This window comes from Xenia sp. Carnegie-2017, unplaced genomic scaffold (assembly GCF_021976095.1).
Source record: "Xenia sp. Carnegie-2017 unplaced genomic scaffold, XeniaSp_v1 HiC_scaffold_45, whole genome shotgun sequence".
NCBI classification, from domain to species: domain Eukaryota; kingdom Metazoa; phylum Cnidaria; class Anthozoa; order Malacalcyonacea; family Xeniidae; genus Xenia; species Xenia sp. Carnegie-2017.
Genome location: NW_025813510.1, coordinates 33,008 through 46,086, shown reverse-complemented (window position 1 = coordinate 46,086; position 13,079 = coordinate 33,008). Strand labels below are relative to the sequence as shown.

General features: G+C 34.5%; 1 protein-coding gene across 3 annotated transcripts; it reads right to left on the bottom strand.

The window, feature by feature from the left end:
- Nucleotides 1-598: 598 nt before the first annotated feature.
- On the bottom strand, nt 599-11,797 carry LOC124456298 (alpha-(1,3)-fucosyltransferase 11-like). Of its 3 annotated transcripts, none has more exons than XM_047006775.1 (2): nt 11,664-11,797; nt 599-1,774 (listed from the first exon to the last, which is right to left on the bottom strand). In XM_047006775.1, exon 2 carries the CDS (start codon nt 1,413-1,415, stop codon nt 612-614), a length of 804 nt encoding a protein of 267 aa, XP_046862731.1. In that variant the 5' UTR covers nt 1,416-1,774; nt 11,664-11,797; the 3' UTR covers nt 599-611. The 3 variants fall into 3 exon arrangements, with proteins under 3 accessions (XP_046862731.1, XP_046862733.1, XP_046862732.1); XM_047006777.1 differs by lacking the exon at nt 11,664-11,797 and adding an exon at nt 3,064-3,192; XM_047006776.1 differs by lacking the exon at nt 11,664-11,797 and adding an exon at nt 2,671-2,737.
- Between the last annotated feature and the right edge of the window lie 1,282 nt (nt 11,798-13,079).

Below are 13,079 nucleotides of genomic sequence, written 5' to 3'. Positions count from 1 at the left end.
GTATTACAAAGAAAGGATGAGACTGATCGAACTTTTTTTGTTGATTGGAATTTGGGGGTTTCGTTATTGATATGTTTTTATAAGGTTTTATTATAGATGTCTTCTACATTTTCAATGTACCTTAAATATACATCATTTGAGCTTCTAAATGCATGGCTACCCACATGTACACTTATGTGTACCTATTTTTGATGCATGTACTACAATGCTAGAATTAACGTCTATGTTTGTGAAAAATTCAGTTTTCGTTTTTTAGGATGAAAAAGGCCTGCTTTTATGCGTGCAATTAGCAAAATATACTGAAACGTCAGGGCCTGATAAACATACGACAAAATAGTTACTAATAAAATCTTGTGCTTACAAAGGTTTAATTTCTGCATTTTTTACTCTTCCAAAAGTTTGTAAAGATTTATTTTATTAATGTAATTTGTGTTTGACAAGCTGATATGAGCTTGTATGGTATGTTGATCAGAAAATCTTTCACCCGAAGAGCTCTAATATATTACAACAAAATATTGTTTGTAAACCTACAGTAGAGTTGTTCAGCATTAAATTGCCGCCCCTTTGATCTTTTAGTACAAAGAATTGATTTTATTTTTCTTCAAATGCGGTTATGGCATTATCCCCCAATCTCTGAAATCTCGTGGTTTGCAATTGTCAACCAAAAGTCCATCCTTATGTACTCTTCCTTCAGAAATTGCCAAGCACACGTTACACCAAAGTCCAAATTTATCATTCCAGTATTTCCCAATAGCTGTCTCATCAATTGAACCAAGACCTTTGAACTTCCACTCAAGAAATTTTTCGTATTCCTTTTTGTCATTCATTAAAAACTTTAACGAGTTGGCCAAATCTTCGGGAGATTCAAAGTCTCGTACATTTATTATAGCTTTTTCTAAATTTCCAGGCAAAAACTCGTAAATTTTATCTGTACTCATAACAACTGGAACAGCACCAGCATTTAAAGCGTGAAGAATTTGATCATCAACAAAATAATCGCAATCTTCGTTGAAAAATACTATCACAAATTTATAAAACTTCTCTAGCTCTTCCTTTTTTTTCTTAAAATTACCTTGGTAGCGAAATGGTAAACCGTCTTTATTGTGAACGCAGCCCCCGTAAGAGTCCACGTGTATATACTTCATAAGTTCTTTCAAGTAGGCAGTTCTAACTGGTTCGCAGTTTGAAAATGCAGCCATAACTCCTCCATACTTTTTTTCAAATTCTATTGGTGGATCAAGACTTGGCTTTGTAAACAGGGGACAGGGAATATCCGAGTCCAATCGATAGCTTGAAAATAGTTGAAACTGCGACATGTACTCTGAGTTTGATAAAACTGGCACTGAAATTGGGTTTTCTTGAGTCCAGAGAAGCCAAGGCTTGTTCTTTATTGGAGGTAAGGGATGCGAATCCATAGCATGAACAATAAAGCCTTCAGCTTCATTAATACGCGAACGATTAATTGTAACTTCACACGCGATCGGGCATTGTCCTTTTTCGTTTCCTTTTTCCCAAACACCTTCGTCCTTTTTTGCTGGTGTGCCAAATATGGTAGACCAAAACAACAAAACTATCTTGGGATTTTGTAATATTACTTCAGTTGTTTCAATTTTAATTCTTTACTTTCTCGTGTTGTGTTGAATATGCTTCTGATCAGATGGCCAGTGTTATCGATTTTGAAGCTTTTACGAAAATGTCGCAGCTCCCCAAACATGGCAAACAGAAAAAAAATAGCAACAAAGATGAAAATAAGACGCTTTGATCTCATGTTAATCTATCAAAAACGAAAAATTTTGGTTAGCTGTTTTGCATCATTGTAACTTATAAGCATAGCAGCTACGCAACTGATTCTTAGCTAGCTAAAAGAAAACTAATGTGGTTTTTTTCATGTTAAGGTTATGATGTTGAATAATCACTACCAAAACCTGCTAAAACTAATGCAGGATCTTATTTATCTATTACACACTGAAATTTGTTTCAGTTTTACCAATTTTTTCAAAAAACCTTATATTCTTAAGCCAAAAAAGATCTGTCTTGTTTGTGTAAAGGTACGTGTGATAGTGAGGTAGTATTAGTACACAGGTACAAAACATTTTGAGGAAAAAAATATTTGAAAGAGGTCATAATTTATTAGATACAATGACAAAATCCAGTAATTTCGTGTGGCATGCACAAGAGAAAAGATCTCGAAAATCCATTTTTGTAAAAACATTAATAAGTACATAATCTATTGTAAAAAACGGCATTTCCGTAAATTCGACTTCTGCTACTATATTATGATAAAAATACATTATGTTGTAATACATTATCGTGAAATGTAATATGATGAAATCAAAACACAATAAAAGTAGCGTGTGGAGTGTTTTCATTACAAAAGCTATAAAGCTATCGTTTCCAACTATACAGGCTTTAAATTTGATTATTTGTAAATTTTACTCGCTCAGAGTATAAAATCCCATGGTGGAAGATATGATTCACCATAGTTTTAAAAACGTTCCACGCTACTGTTTGATACGCAAATTACCTATATTTGACTGTTTTTGACAGGCATTCACATAAAACATGACAAAGTTTTGGAAAAATATGATACTTGAAGAAACTTTATAAATGTATTCATCCTACTTTTAAGAGGTTGCCTGTAAGATATTTATTATTTGCTAAGCTTTTTACCTCCGCCCCATAAATATGGATCCAAAATTTTCTTGTCATACAGTTTCTTAGTGAAAACATGGATTACAACAACAGCTTCTAAGAATTTTTTGTTCTAGTTGTAGAAAAATTTTGATAATAGCAATGAACCTTTAGTTACACAAGTTGTCACATCACTAAAAGCAAATCGCGAGATTTGATTTATGGTAAGCATGCCCGATTTTATCGCACGTCACAGTGCAAAATAAGAATTTCAGATTAATTGATGATAACTGTGAGGAAAACGAAGAGGGGCTGTGTGAAATTGTCTATAACGATTAATTCTCACTTTTCATTAAACTTAAGAGATGAAAACATGAGCATTCAATATAATCATCATGCCCTACCTTTACAGTTCGAACTTGAAATACTTACAAAGTACGAGTGAATGAGCGCGAAGAAATAGTTATATGTCACATTGAAAAGATCTTGACTCGCAGTTGCATCACAAAAATGTAAACCGACAACAGTTTTGTACACATGGTTTGTACACATGCACGGATTTCTTTTGAAAAGTGCTGGCATATTTGCATTGCTAAATTAGCATAACAAACGTTGTCAATAGCGAAATGAGACTGCTGTGAAAAATGCACACATTGATTGAGGTATCGGCATAGGCAGCCCACAACTACGGGTTTTATATTATTAATATAAACGAATAAAGAATTTGTCTCGCATTGATCGCTCAATCTCGCATGTCATCTCGCATGTCTTATCGGTTTATTAATTACCCAAGGTAGGCAACTAAAGTCATAGGCGGCCCAATAAATCACTTAGCGAGGTAAATTGTATAAACAAACGATAACTCGCCCCATTTCCTTGTAACAGACCGTGCGCCGCAAACTTTGTATTAATGGTTATATATACAATATATCAATTAATACCATTGAACTATAAATAGATGGAAGGCTTTGTCAGTCGATGTTTTGATGGCAGTAGTGCCCAGTCTTTCCACGCAATGTAAACACAAGGTCAATAGAAGCAAACGAATAAATAACTTGTACGAACTAAGAAGCTCCGAAAACAAAACACAAATCCTTTTTGTTTTTATTTGGCAAACGAAACTTTTCAAATGAAACTTAACATCAAGTATACACAACTTTTCCACAGTTAAATTTTTGTAAAGGAAGTCATAGCCAACCATAGCTAGAAGGCAACTTGCTAGAGTTATTTGTTTTACATGAGAAAAAATTAAACTCAAAAACTAAAACGTTGTTGTTCCAAAGTAACAACTATTATGTGCGAGATACTTACGAACTTCATAAAATATAAAAAAGCAAATAAAATTTTAAACAAACACCAGTTTTGGAAATTTATTTTTACCCAAAACCATTATTATTAGTTCAACGTACAAATTTAGAAAAAAATACAATTCTTAGTACGAACTTACGCGAGATTTGGTTTTAAAAGATAAATTAAACTATATCCATCACATGTTAGCTTTGTGAAAAATATACATACATGCTACTTTATTTCGAACATCATTTTTTACCGAAACTAATGGTTTCTGTAAATAGGTTTACATAAAAATCCCGAAATATTCCAAGGAGAAACTCATGTTAATTATTGGATACATCCAGTTGAATTCTTTCGAAATTTAACAAATAAATAACATTTAACCGTTGTCTATACAGTTAGAGATACACGGGTATGATTAAAAAGTGGCCACGAGCCGCCGGTTATTTTCTTTTCTTTTTGCTCAAATACGTCAACTGCCTCAACCAGGTCTTTGTGAATATCTTTATTTTCTCTTTCAGGGAGGTACTCCGATGAATTTTCAAATATATCCGCTATTTGTTTGTTTTAATAAACATGAAATTTTCCGTGACGTCAATTCCGTGCGTGTGTCTTCTTATAAATCATAGCTCTCCACCAATGAAATTGCTGAAATTTTTCTGATAATTATATAAAAACTAGTACTTGATACAATGTTTCCGATGTGTATAAAATGAGCAATGTCATTGTTTTTCACCATTTCCACTGTTGATATTTTCCATTTCAAAACACGTATTCAATAGAAAGCATCATAATTGACTGAATAAAAATCAAGCCCCACGTGCTTTAACAAATCTCGCGTAACGTGTAGCTTAGCGTGTGTCATACACGTAAATTGACCTCCAGACACGCAATTATTTGGCTTTTCTATTTGGGGTCACCATATAAGCCCCTTCGTCATCTTTTTTGAATTTTTGTCGTTCCTTCATTCGTTAAAAGTTTGCTTATCAAGTCAAAGAATGACTGAAGTTTGTTTATGAAATATTTAACCAATCAAGGAACGATAAAAATTCAAAAAAGATGACGACGGGACTGATATGGTGACACCAGCATAGGTTTCCAAATAAAATGATAGAAAGGCCAAAAACGCTTGCCTTTTTCACATGCTTCAGAAAGGATTTGAATCTTGAAAATTGGTAAGATTGTAGTAATTTCATCCGTGTTCAATTGGCTGTAGTTTTTGTTTCATTATTGCTGTTTGTTTATAGTTTTTTTCATGAGTTTTTAGAGTGTTTATGTTAAAGGTTAGTGATTTGTTTTTTTCAGTTGCCTACCTTGGGTAATTAATAAACCGATAAGACTAAACGTTACACGAACGTCGCGCGAGATTGACGTGCGAGATTGAGCGATCAATGCGAGACAAATTCTTTATCCATTTATATTAATAATGAAAAAATCCGTAGTTGTGTGCTGCCTATCGTAGCGGCAAAAGTAAGACAAAATAACAATTTAGAACATTCTGGAACACAACACTCTTTTCTGGAACATTCGACAATGCTAGTTGCTGCTTGCAGTTGTCCATGAAATGACTGAGGCAACAAAGATGTAAAGCGTGAGGAAAGCTATATTTCAACGCTCTGTACCATCCGTTCTAAATGTCAGTAGCTCTCGTGCTTCTTTATTTAAACTTATATTCTTGGTAAAGAAGTGGTTGTATGCATCGAATGTCTTCTTCTGACTTAAAAGTAACGGATCTATTACAGTTGGATGAGTACTAGCAACACGTACTAGATCACTTTTATATTGAAGAATGTTGTGAAAGTAACATTAAATTTTCCAAGGTTGAAGGTTGGATCAACACCAAATATGGAACTGTTTGCTGGGTCATTGCAAAAAATTTCCATATCTAACAATTGCTAGTCCTATCCGAGAATACACCTTAGTTCAGGGGCACCCACAGCTTCACGGATAAACAGTTCTTTATCTTGTTGCAGTTGTTGTCGCTTGCACTGTTCAAGAAGAATGACCAACGAATTTATTTTCTTGAAGTTTCTTCAAGTTGAATTAAAACGCCGTAAATATTTTGCTTGCACATGATTTCTTGGTAAGTCGCTATGAGAACGTGCATTTATGATGCCGCCCTTTTCTTTCCATTATAAATTGAATGTAAAAAAAAAGTAATGTGCAAAAAACGAATTGATGTTAATAAATTGCATTGCAAAACGTCAATATCAAACAGCTCGTAACGATTTCTTTATTTTTTTGTGTTTTGATATACAGACATTATTTCACAGCTATTAAGAACGAGAAATTTAGTAAAAAAGGTGCTGGATCTGCCATTAATTTTAAACGGAGACGATCCTAAAACCTCAATTGTGAAGGAGGGGTGGAGGGGCAGTGTTTACTCATATATTCAGATGTGCCCAACTGATTTCTTCTAAAAGTATGATTTCTTAATACCTTCAGTGAGTGGCTTTCAAAAGAATCAGACAGGCAAAACTGACCGAATGAATAATTCCCCCCCCCCAGATAACGTTCGAAGGACGGCCCTGAATTTTACTATTATATGATTACTTTGCATATCACATAATTTTTAAGCACGAAGATACTTTATTGCTGTAGCACCCAGTGAATAAGCGGTAATATGTGTATCTGCAGATGGCGGTTCTAAAACCTGCATTTAAAAGCATAGAAAAAGAAAATTCACTGGGGGGTCATTGCCGTTTTCTCCCTCATCAATTTCGATTTCTAATTGGTCAGTCCCAGTATTTGGAATACTCATTAATAAAAATTCAAGCTACGTGTAAGAGGAGTGATTAGATTATTGTCTACAAAAGAAAATTTTTTAATTAAACGCTTATTTTAAGAATAATTTTTTCCTGCATTGAGGTGGCCAAATCAGATGTTTTCATAATGGCCAGTGATTGTAGACACGAGATTGTAATTCCAACGCTTTCAATTCTTTCCATAGCCAAGAACCGGCGGATTGAGTACCTGATTGCTTTTCTCCATCTTCTAAAAACTTTACAATTGCAGTATCTTTATCACCAGCTGAAGACGGCACAGAACGCGTGTCAACCACAAACAACTTTCCCTGTTTTGAACCGAGAAGAATGGTGTTTGGCTTACACGTGTAAAGTGCAACGGAACCTATTGGATTTTTCATTTTTTCGACACCCTCTCTGAGACTGGATTTTCCCTGCTCGGTCAAGGCACCATGTGCAAAGGGTAGTTCCTCCAAAAATTCATAGCTCTTGGCAAAATCTCATTACTCTTGAGAATTTCATAGGCCTCAAGAACATCGCAACATTTCGAAACATCCCGACAACTGTTAATTTCCCGTGGAAATCTTTCAATGATATCTTCTGACAGTTGTGCGATTTCAGAACTTTATCATTTTCCATAATTTCCGAGATGTCCACTGAAATACGAGCAACAGCAGCAACAAATTTATCCACCTCTTCAATGAATGTCGACTGACGTACTCGGAGATGGAATTCTTCTGGCAAGTTAACTTCGTCTGGCGTGGTACATGTACTTTGTTGAATCGATCCAACGCCCAGAACAGAATACGTACAAATGTCGTATACTTCGACAAGTTTTGCCAATCACCATTTTGCATTTAATTCAAATGGACGTTTTAACCTGGGATTTATTAGACTAAAAACAACCTATCCGTATGCCCAAATGTCGGCTTTTTTCATGTCTTCAAGTGATGCCGAGCGTAAATGCCAGCTATTACATAAAAGTCCAGCGCCATAAATACGGGTGTTCCTCTGTTAACGTTTTTTGTGCTTGTTGAAATTACTGTGTTGGTAATAATTTCATACGACCTGCTTCACCAAAGTCTGTTAACTTAAATATTAGAACACTCTTCCTCTCTTCCTCGATTTTCTCGGGATCATTCAAATGACTGTAGTGCTGGTTGGACACCAAGTTGTTGACAGGTTTCAAGTCTCTATGCACAATACCGTTTTCATGAAGAAACTGCAAACCTGACGCAATATCTTTGGTTGCGCATGATGAAACATTTCTTTGGAGATTTGAGAGCAGTCAGTGTGATCAAATCGTCGTAACAATTAAAGCTTGCAAAGAGTTCACTCTTTCTTCAAATCAAAGCAAATGTATTCGACGAGTAAGGCATATCAATCCGAACACACGCCCTTTAAAGTCACAATGTTTTGATGCTTCAAACCATTAAGTAATTTCACTTCCTTGGTACACTTGCGCTCGGTGTCGATGTCTTCATCAAAATACTTTTTCACAACGACCTTATCATCATTATACGGCAGCTCTGCCGTGAATATTGTCAAAAATCCCCCACGACCTATTTCATCCTTGTTTCTTATTCTCAATTCGTCAAAATAAAAAGATGGTACGCTATTTAAACCACCTTAAAACGCTTTCATTTTACTATTTTTAATGCTTTTTAAGCAAATCGTTTAAAGATCGCACATACCATTGTGAATGGTAAAAGTAAAAAGTTAATAGTTCTTTTCAAGCACCCGAATTGACATTCCTGTTAGTCAAACTGCATAACTTGAATGCACACGAAAAATGAATAACCAACTTTTATAAAGCGTGTTTAAATCAGTGAACCAGGCGTGATTGTCAGAATTCTGTTTTGCTACTTCAGTTTTTGACAAACAGCACTTGATGAAAAGACGTAAGCACACTAGCTATTTGCATGTCAATCATTGATGTCAATACTAAAATATGTCATTCTACTATTATGAAAGATTATGTGTTCGCATCTAACAAAATATACATCAAAAAACACAGTAGAAATTGTTTTAAGCGGTTGCCTTTGTGGATTTCTCGTGTAACTGCTTAATACTGGTTGACTGCTTAATACAGGTCTTCAGGAAAATCACCACACGGTCTACATGTAACATTTAATACAGCTTAAGATGAACCAATCGGTATTGTTCTTCAACAAACATGCCAAATAACCCACAACATAAAACAATTAATTTTTCTTAGTTTATAAACTAGAAAATAGAAAATATTATATATAAAAATGTCACGGCTCATACTGCTGAAAAATAATCAACGGAAAGCATGTCAACAGAGAAGGTGGATGTAACTTGAAATTTTCGAGCGAATATCCCTTTCTTGGAGATACCTTTCTTGTCAGTGGCCGAAGGAAAGTTAACGTAAGAAAAAATAAAACTGCTGTTTTAATACGTCAACACAAACAGATCATACTGTTGACAGTTTTGAGTGTTACTGAAGTTAAATGCAATATAAGACTGATATTTTCCAGGATAAACAGTTATTTAAATATTTTATTATATTTAGCTCGTAGAAAATACGATGTAATATATATCAGCACTTTACACTCGCAAGATGTATTATAAGAGACTATACATAATATAAATCCTAGGGTTTATATTATGTATAATCTCTCTGATGATGGCTTTGGAATAAAATGTATTATGAGTTTCAAGAGGAGTGTTGTCGTGCATTGGATTATAAACTATAGTAGCTCTAGAAAATTAACTTTCAAGTCGTGGTAATTAAAGCGTGTAAATTGTACTAATAATCTATTTAGTTTGTAAAATAAGACATTAGATCAAGTTATACGTATTTGTATCTATTACAGTGTACTGTTGAAATAGATCAAATAACTCAAGGGAATTTATACCAAAGAAAAACTTTTCTTAAGGACAGGAGTTATTAATATAGTTGAGTGTCTCAATCTAACAACAAACATCTTGGTATATAAATAATTTTGGAATGGGAAACTGTTGCTTGTTGGTATAATGATATTACAGTAGAATTATTCCTGATTTCAACAATAAAGTACTCTAAAGTAAATGCAATATATAAATATATGGATAACATCAACACACGAATCATAACATAAAGCAAAGGTGGCAATCTTAGTATTGACAACAGAGAACGTGTCTGCTACCACCCAATTTTGACTCCGTGAGAAAAATCAATAATGTGCATACATAGAAATAGCAACATTCAGTGAATTCAGTATTAATGTCATTAAAATTTGCTCTGCAACATTTAAATACACTCATGTTTGCACAATGTCTTTGGCAGAGAGCTTATATGCTAACTATTCACACGGAAAACAAATTTTTGCAAAGCATTTTTGCGTGATATTGTGGTTTTACTTTGCAACAATTTGGCACTTGGATCAATTTAAACAAGTGTACATAATGTTGATGTAAAATGTTTTTGCTGTTTTTGCGAAACATCACCACTTGAATGGAAATGAAATTTCAAGGAGATCCGTGTTTCATCCCCTCATCTGTGTTTTATCCCTCCATCTGTGTAGCAGAAAAGTCTAATAAATTCTTGAAGCCAAATTTTACACCCAGACACGTGGGATTACACTAAGAAACGCTTGTGAAGTCAATCAATTTTCAGAATCTCGGAACACTACACGCGTGTCTGGGTGTGATTTCGCGTGCCTGATGTAAGATTTGTCTTCAATTTTATTCTTCTGAAAGCGTTCCATGTATTTTAGTTCAATGGTTTTATCCCGTCATCCGTATTTTATCCGTTATCCGTGTTTTATCCCCTCATCCGTATCCGTATCGGTGCCATTCGTATCATTGAGTTCTATAAGACCTGGAGGGGAAACGTCAACCAAATTACTATAAATTATTAGCGCGCGGCCGCGTGGTCAAAAACATGGCGGATTTTGGTTGTCCAAGTCAACGGAAAGACGCGCGCTCATAAAATAAAATTTTTTTCGCCCACCCGGATTTGACAACCACAATTGCGATTATATAAAATATCAATGCCAAGCATAAAAACTTTTAGAAATTTTATCTTTAAAACATGCTGCAAACTTGTTTGGTATACGGATGCTGAAGTAATGTCAGAAAAGGAAACATTTCATGACAATGGTAAGCAACGTACGATTGTTTACTATTTAAAGTATTCAGTGTTTTGTTTTAAGTCAATACTTGAAGTGTGATGGTATATATTTTGTGAATGTTTTTACTCCTAAGTTATAATTTAAGTTATGTTTATCAAGTCTTATTTGTTCTTTACTTAATCGCTTGCTAGACAAGGCAAAGCAACCAATTATTATCGAGATTTGCATACCTTAAACTCCTTATCATAATACCTTATAAGACACCCAGAATCAATCCTACCAAAAAAAACTCAAAAAAATACATACCTACTTATAATATATTTCCAGTCGACTTAAGTCGTAGGGGTAAGCTAACTTTTTCCAACTGCTTTTTGGACATTCTAACTAAGACTTACCCATCTATTTAAGAAAGACAGTTGCACCAAGCTCTTAACAAACAGTCAAAAACACAAGTAATGCATATGGGATTATGCATTAAAGCTTAACACACATTGACAGTGTAAAGAATGCCATTTGATATTTATTTCTAATATAGCTAAAGCATTACTTGACAAAATATATGTTATTTTACAGTAGATTTACCTCATTTAAATGTGTGTGTCTATTTCACAAAAACCACGGGGTCCAGGCCCCTTTTCCCCTCCAGGTCTTATAGAACTCAATGATTCGTATCCGTGTTTTATCCCAACCTTCCACATGCATGAAAATGATATGATCACACTCAATAATGAAGTGTGCGTTCGTCTAATAAAAAGTGTTCAAATTGTTCTAGACCAGATATGACCAAATTCAACATTTTTCAAATGACAGTACAATTTGACAATGACAGAAAATACATGCATGATCGATCGATTCAACGAGTTTCGTTGTCTTATTACAATATCTAAAAAACAACTAAGACAATCAATTAACTTACCTTTAAAATTTTTTGAAATGTAATCATTAATCAGCACATTTGCAGATAAAAAATTAACTCATACACTATGGAATGGGGTGAAAATCCCAATAAGCTCCAAAAACAGTGTATTGTATTATTTGTATGCGTGTCCTTCGTGCTCGTGCTTCCTATAGACCCATTGCACTGACGTCACATTTTTTCTACGTCACCGCCGGAAGTTATGTTCTGGGGGTGAATGGCATTGTATTCTCTATTCAATGTATTCTCTATTCTATGTATTCTCTATTTTATGATTCTATGATACCAAAAAACGACTGGGAAGATTGTGTGGAATTATGGCCGAATGTTTCTTACATAAACGTGGGCATGTATTTATTGTTTTCTGTAAGCTCATACACACAGGACGAGCTTATGAACTACAAAAGTCTTTCGTGCTACCATAATCGGCTGATGATTGCGAATGTATGTGTGTTCATTAATTATCTTCACTTTTATTAAGCGATATCTGCTTCTATTTCTAATAGATAAATGTGAAACGCTAAATTTATTACATTTAAAAATTAGCAATGATTTTTTCAAACACCCTCCATATTTCCAGGGGCGTAACTGTTGGGGGGTGTGTGGGTGGTGTCACACCCCCCAATTGCTAAAAACAGTGTTTTTGCCGGGCATATTGCCGTAAAGTGGCAGGGCAGTGTTCAGGAAGTAGAAAAATTACCATACCATTGAAAACAACTAAATGATTACTAAGTGGAAATAACAAACCTTCATTTTTGACAATTTTGGCTTGATTCTATAGAGCAATGTGTCTGTGAGATGTGTAAGATGAAGTAATTATAAACACAGATACACATTCCGCTGGATACAATGATGAACCATTGCAAAATGGTGATAGCAGGGAGGGCACATTGTATATACACTTTGTGTATACACACTTGTTTATAAATGATTTATAAAAACATGTGGATACAGAAGAAAACAAACAAACTACAATGACAACAACTCATTAACCAGAACCAAAGCAACCTCGCTCCGTAAGAAAATGGTCAAATTTAAGTTTGTTTTTGCAGTTATGTTTACAAGTTTATTATGAGAAAGACCAAGATCCTGACAGTACAGATGCAGAAGCCAGAGCTCAATATCCTTGATGGTCTTCAACTGATTGATGAAACTGTTAGATCACTGGAAAGAATACAGAACACTGAATCCTAATTAAATGATCAAATGGACGTGAGTGTTAAGTTTCCGAAGACTCTAGGCTCCAATCCCGAGGAAGAGTTTGCTAGAAAAAGTAACAAAAGATCAAGCAGACGTTTGGATGACAACCCTGAGACTTTGGCAATTATGTTACTAAAAACTAACTATCGAAAATGCATGATTGAGGTCCTCAATTCCCAATGCAGAGAATATAGAGATAAAATAAAAAGTTGTTTG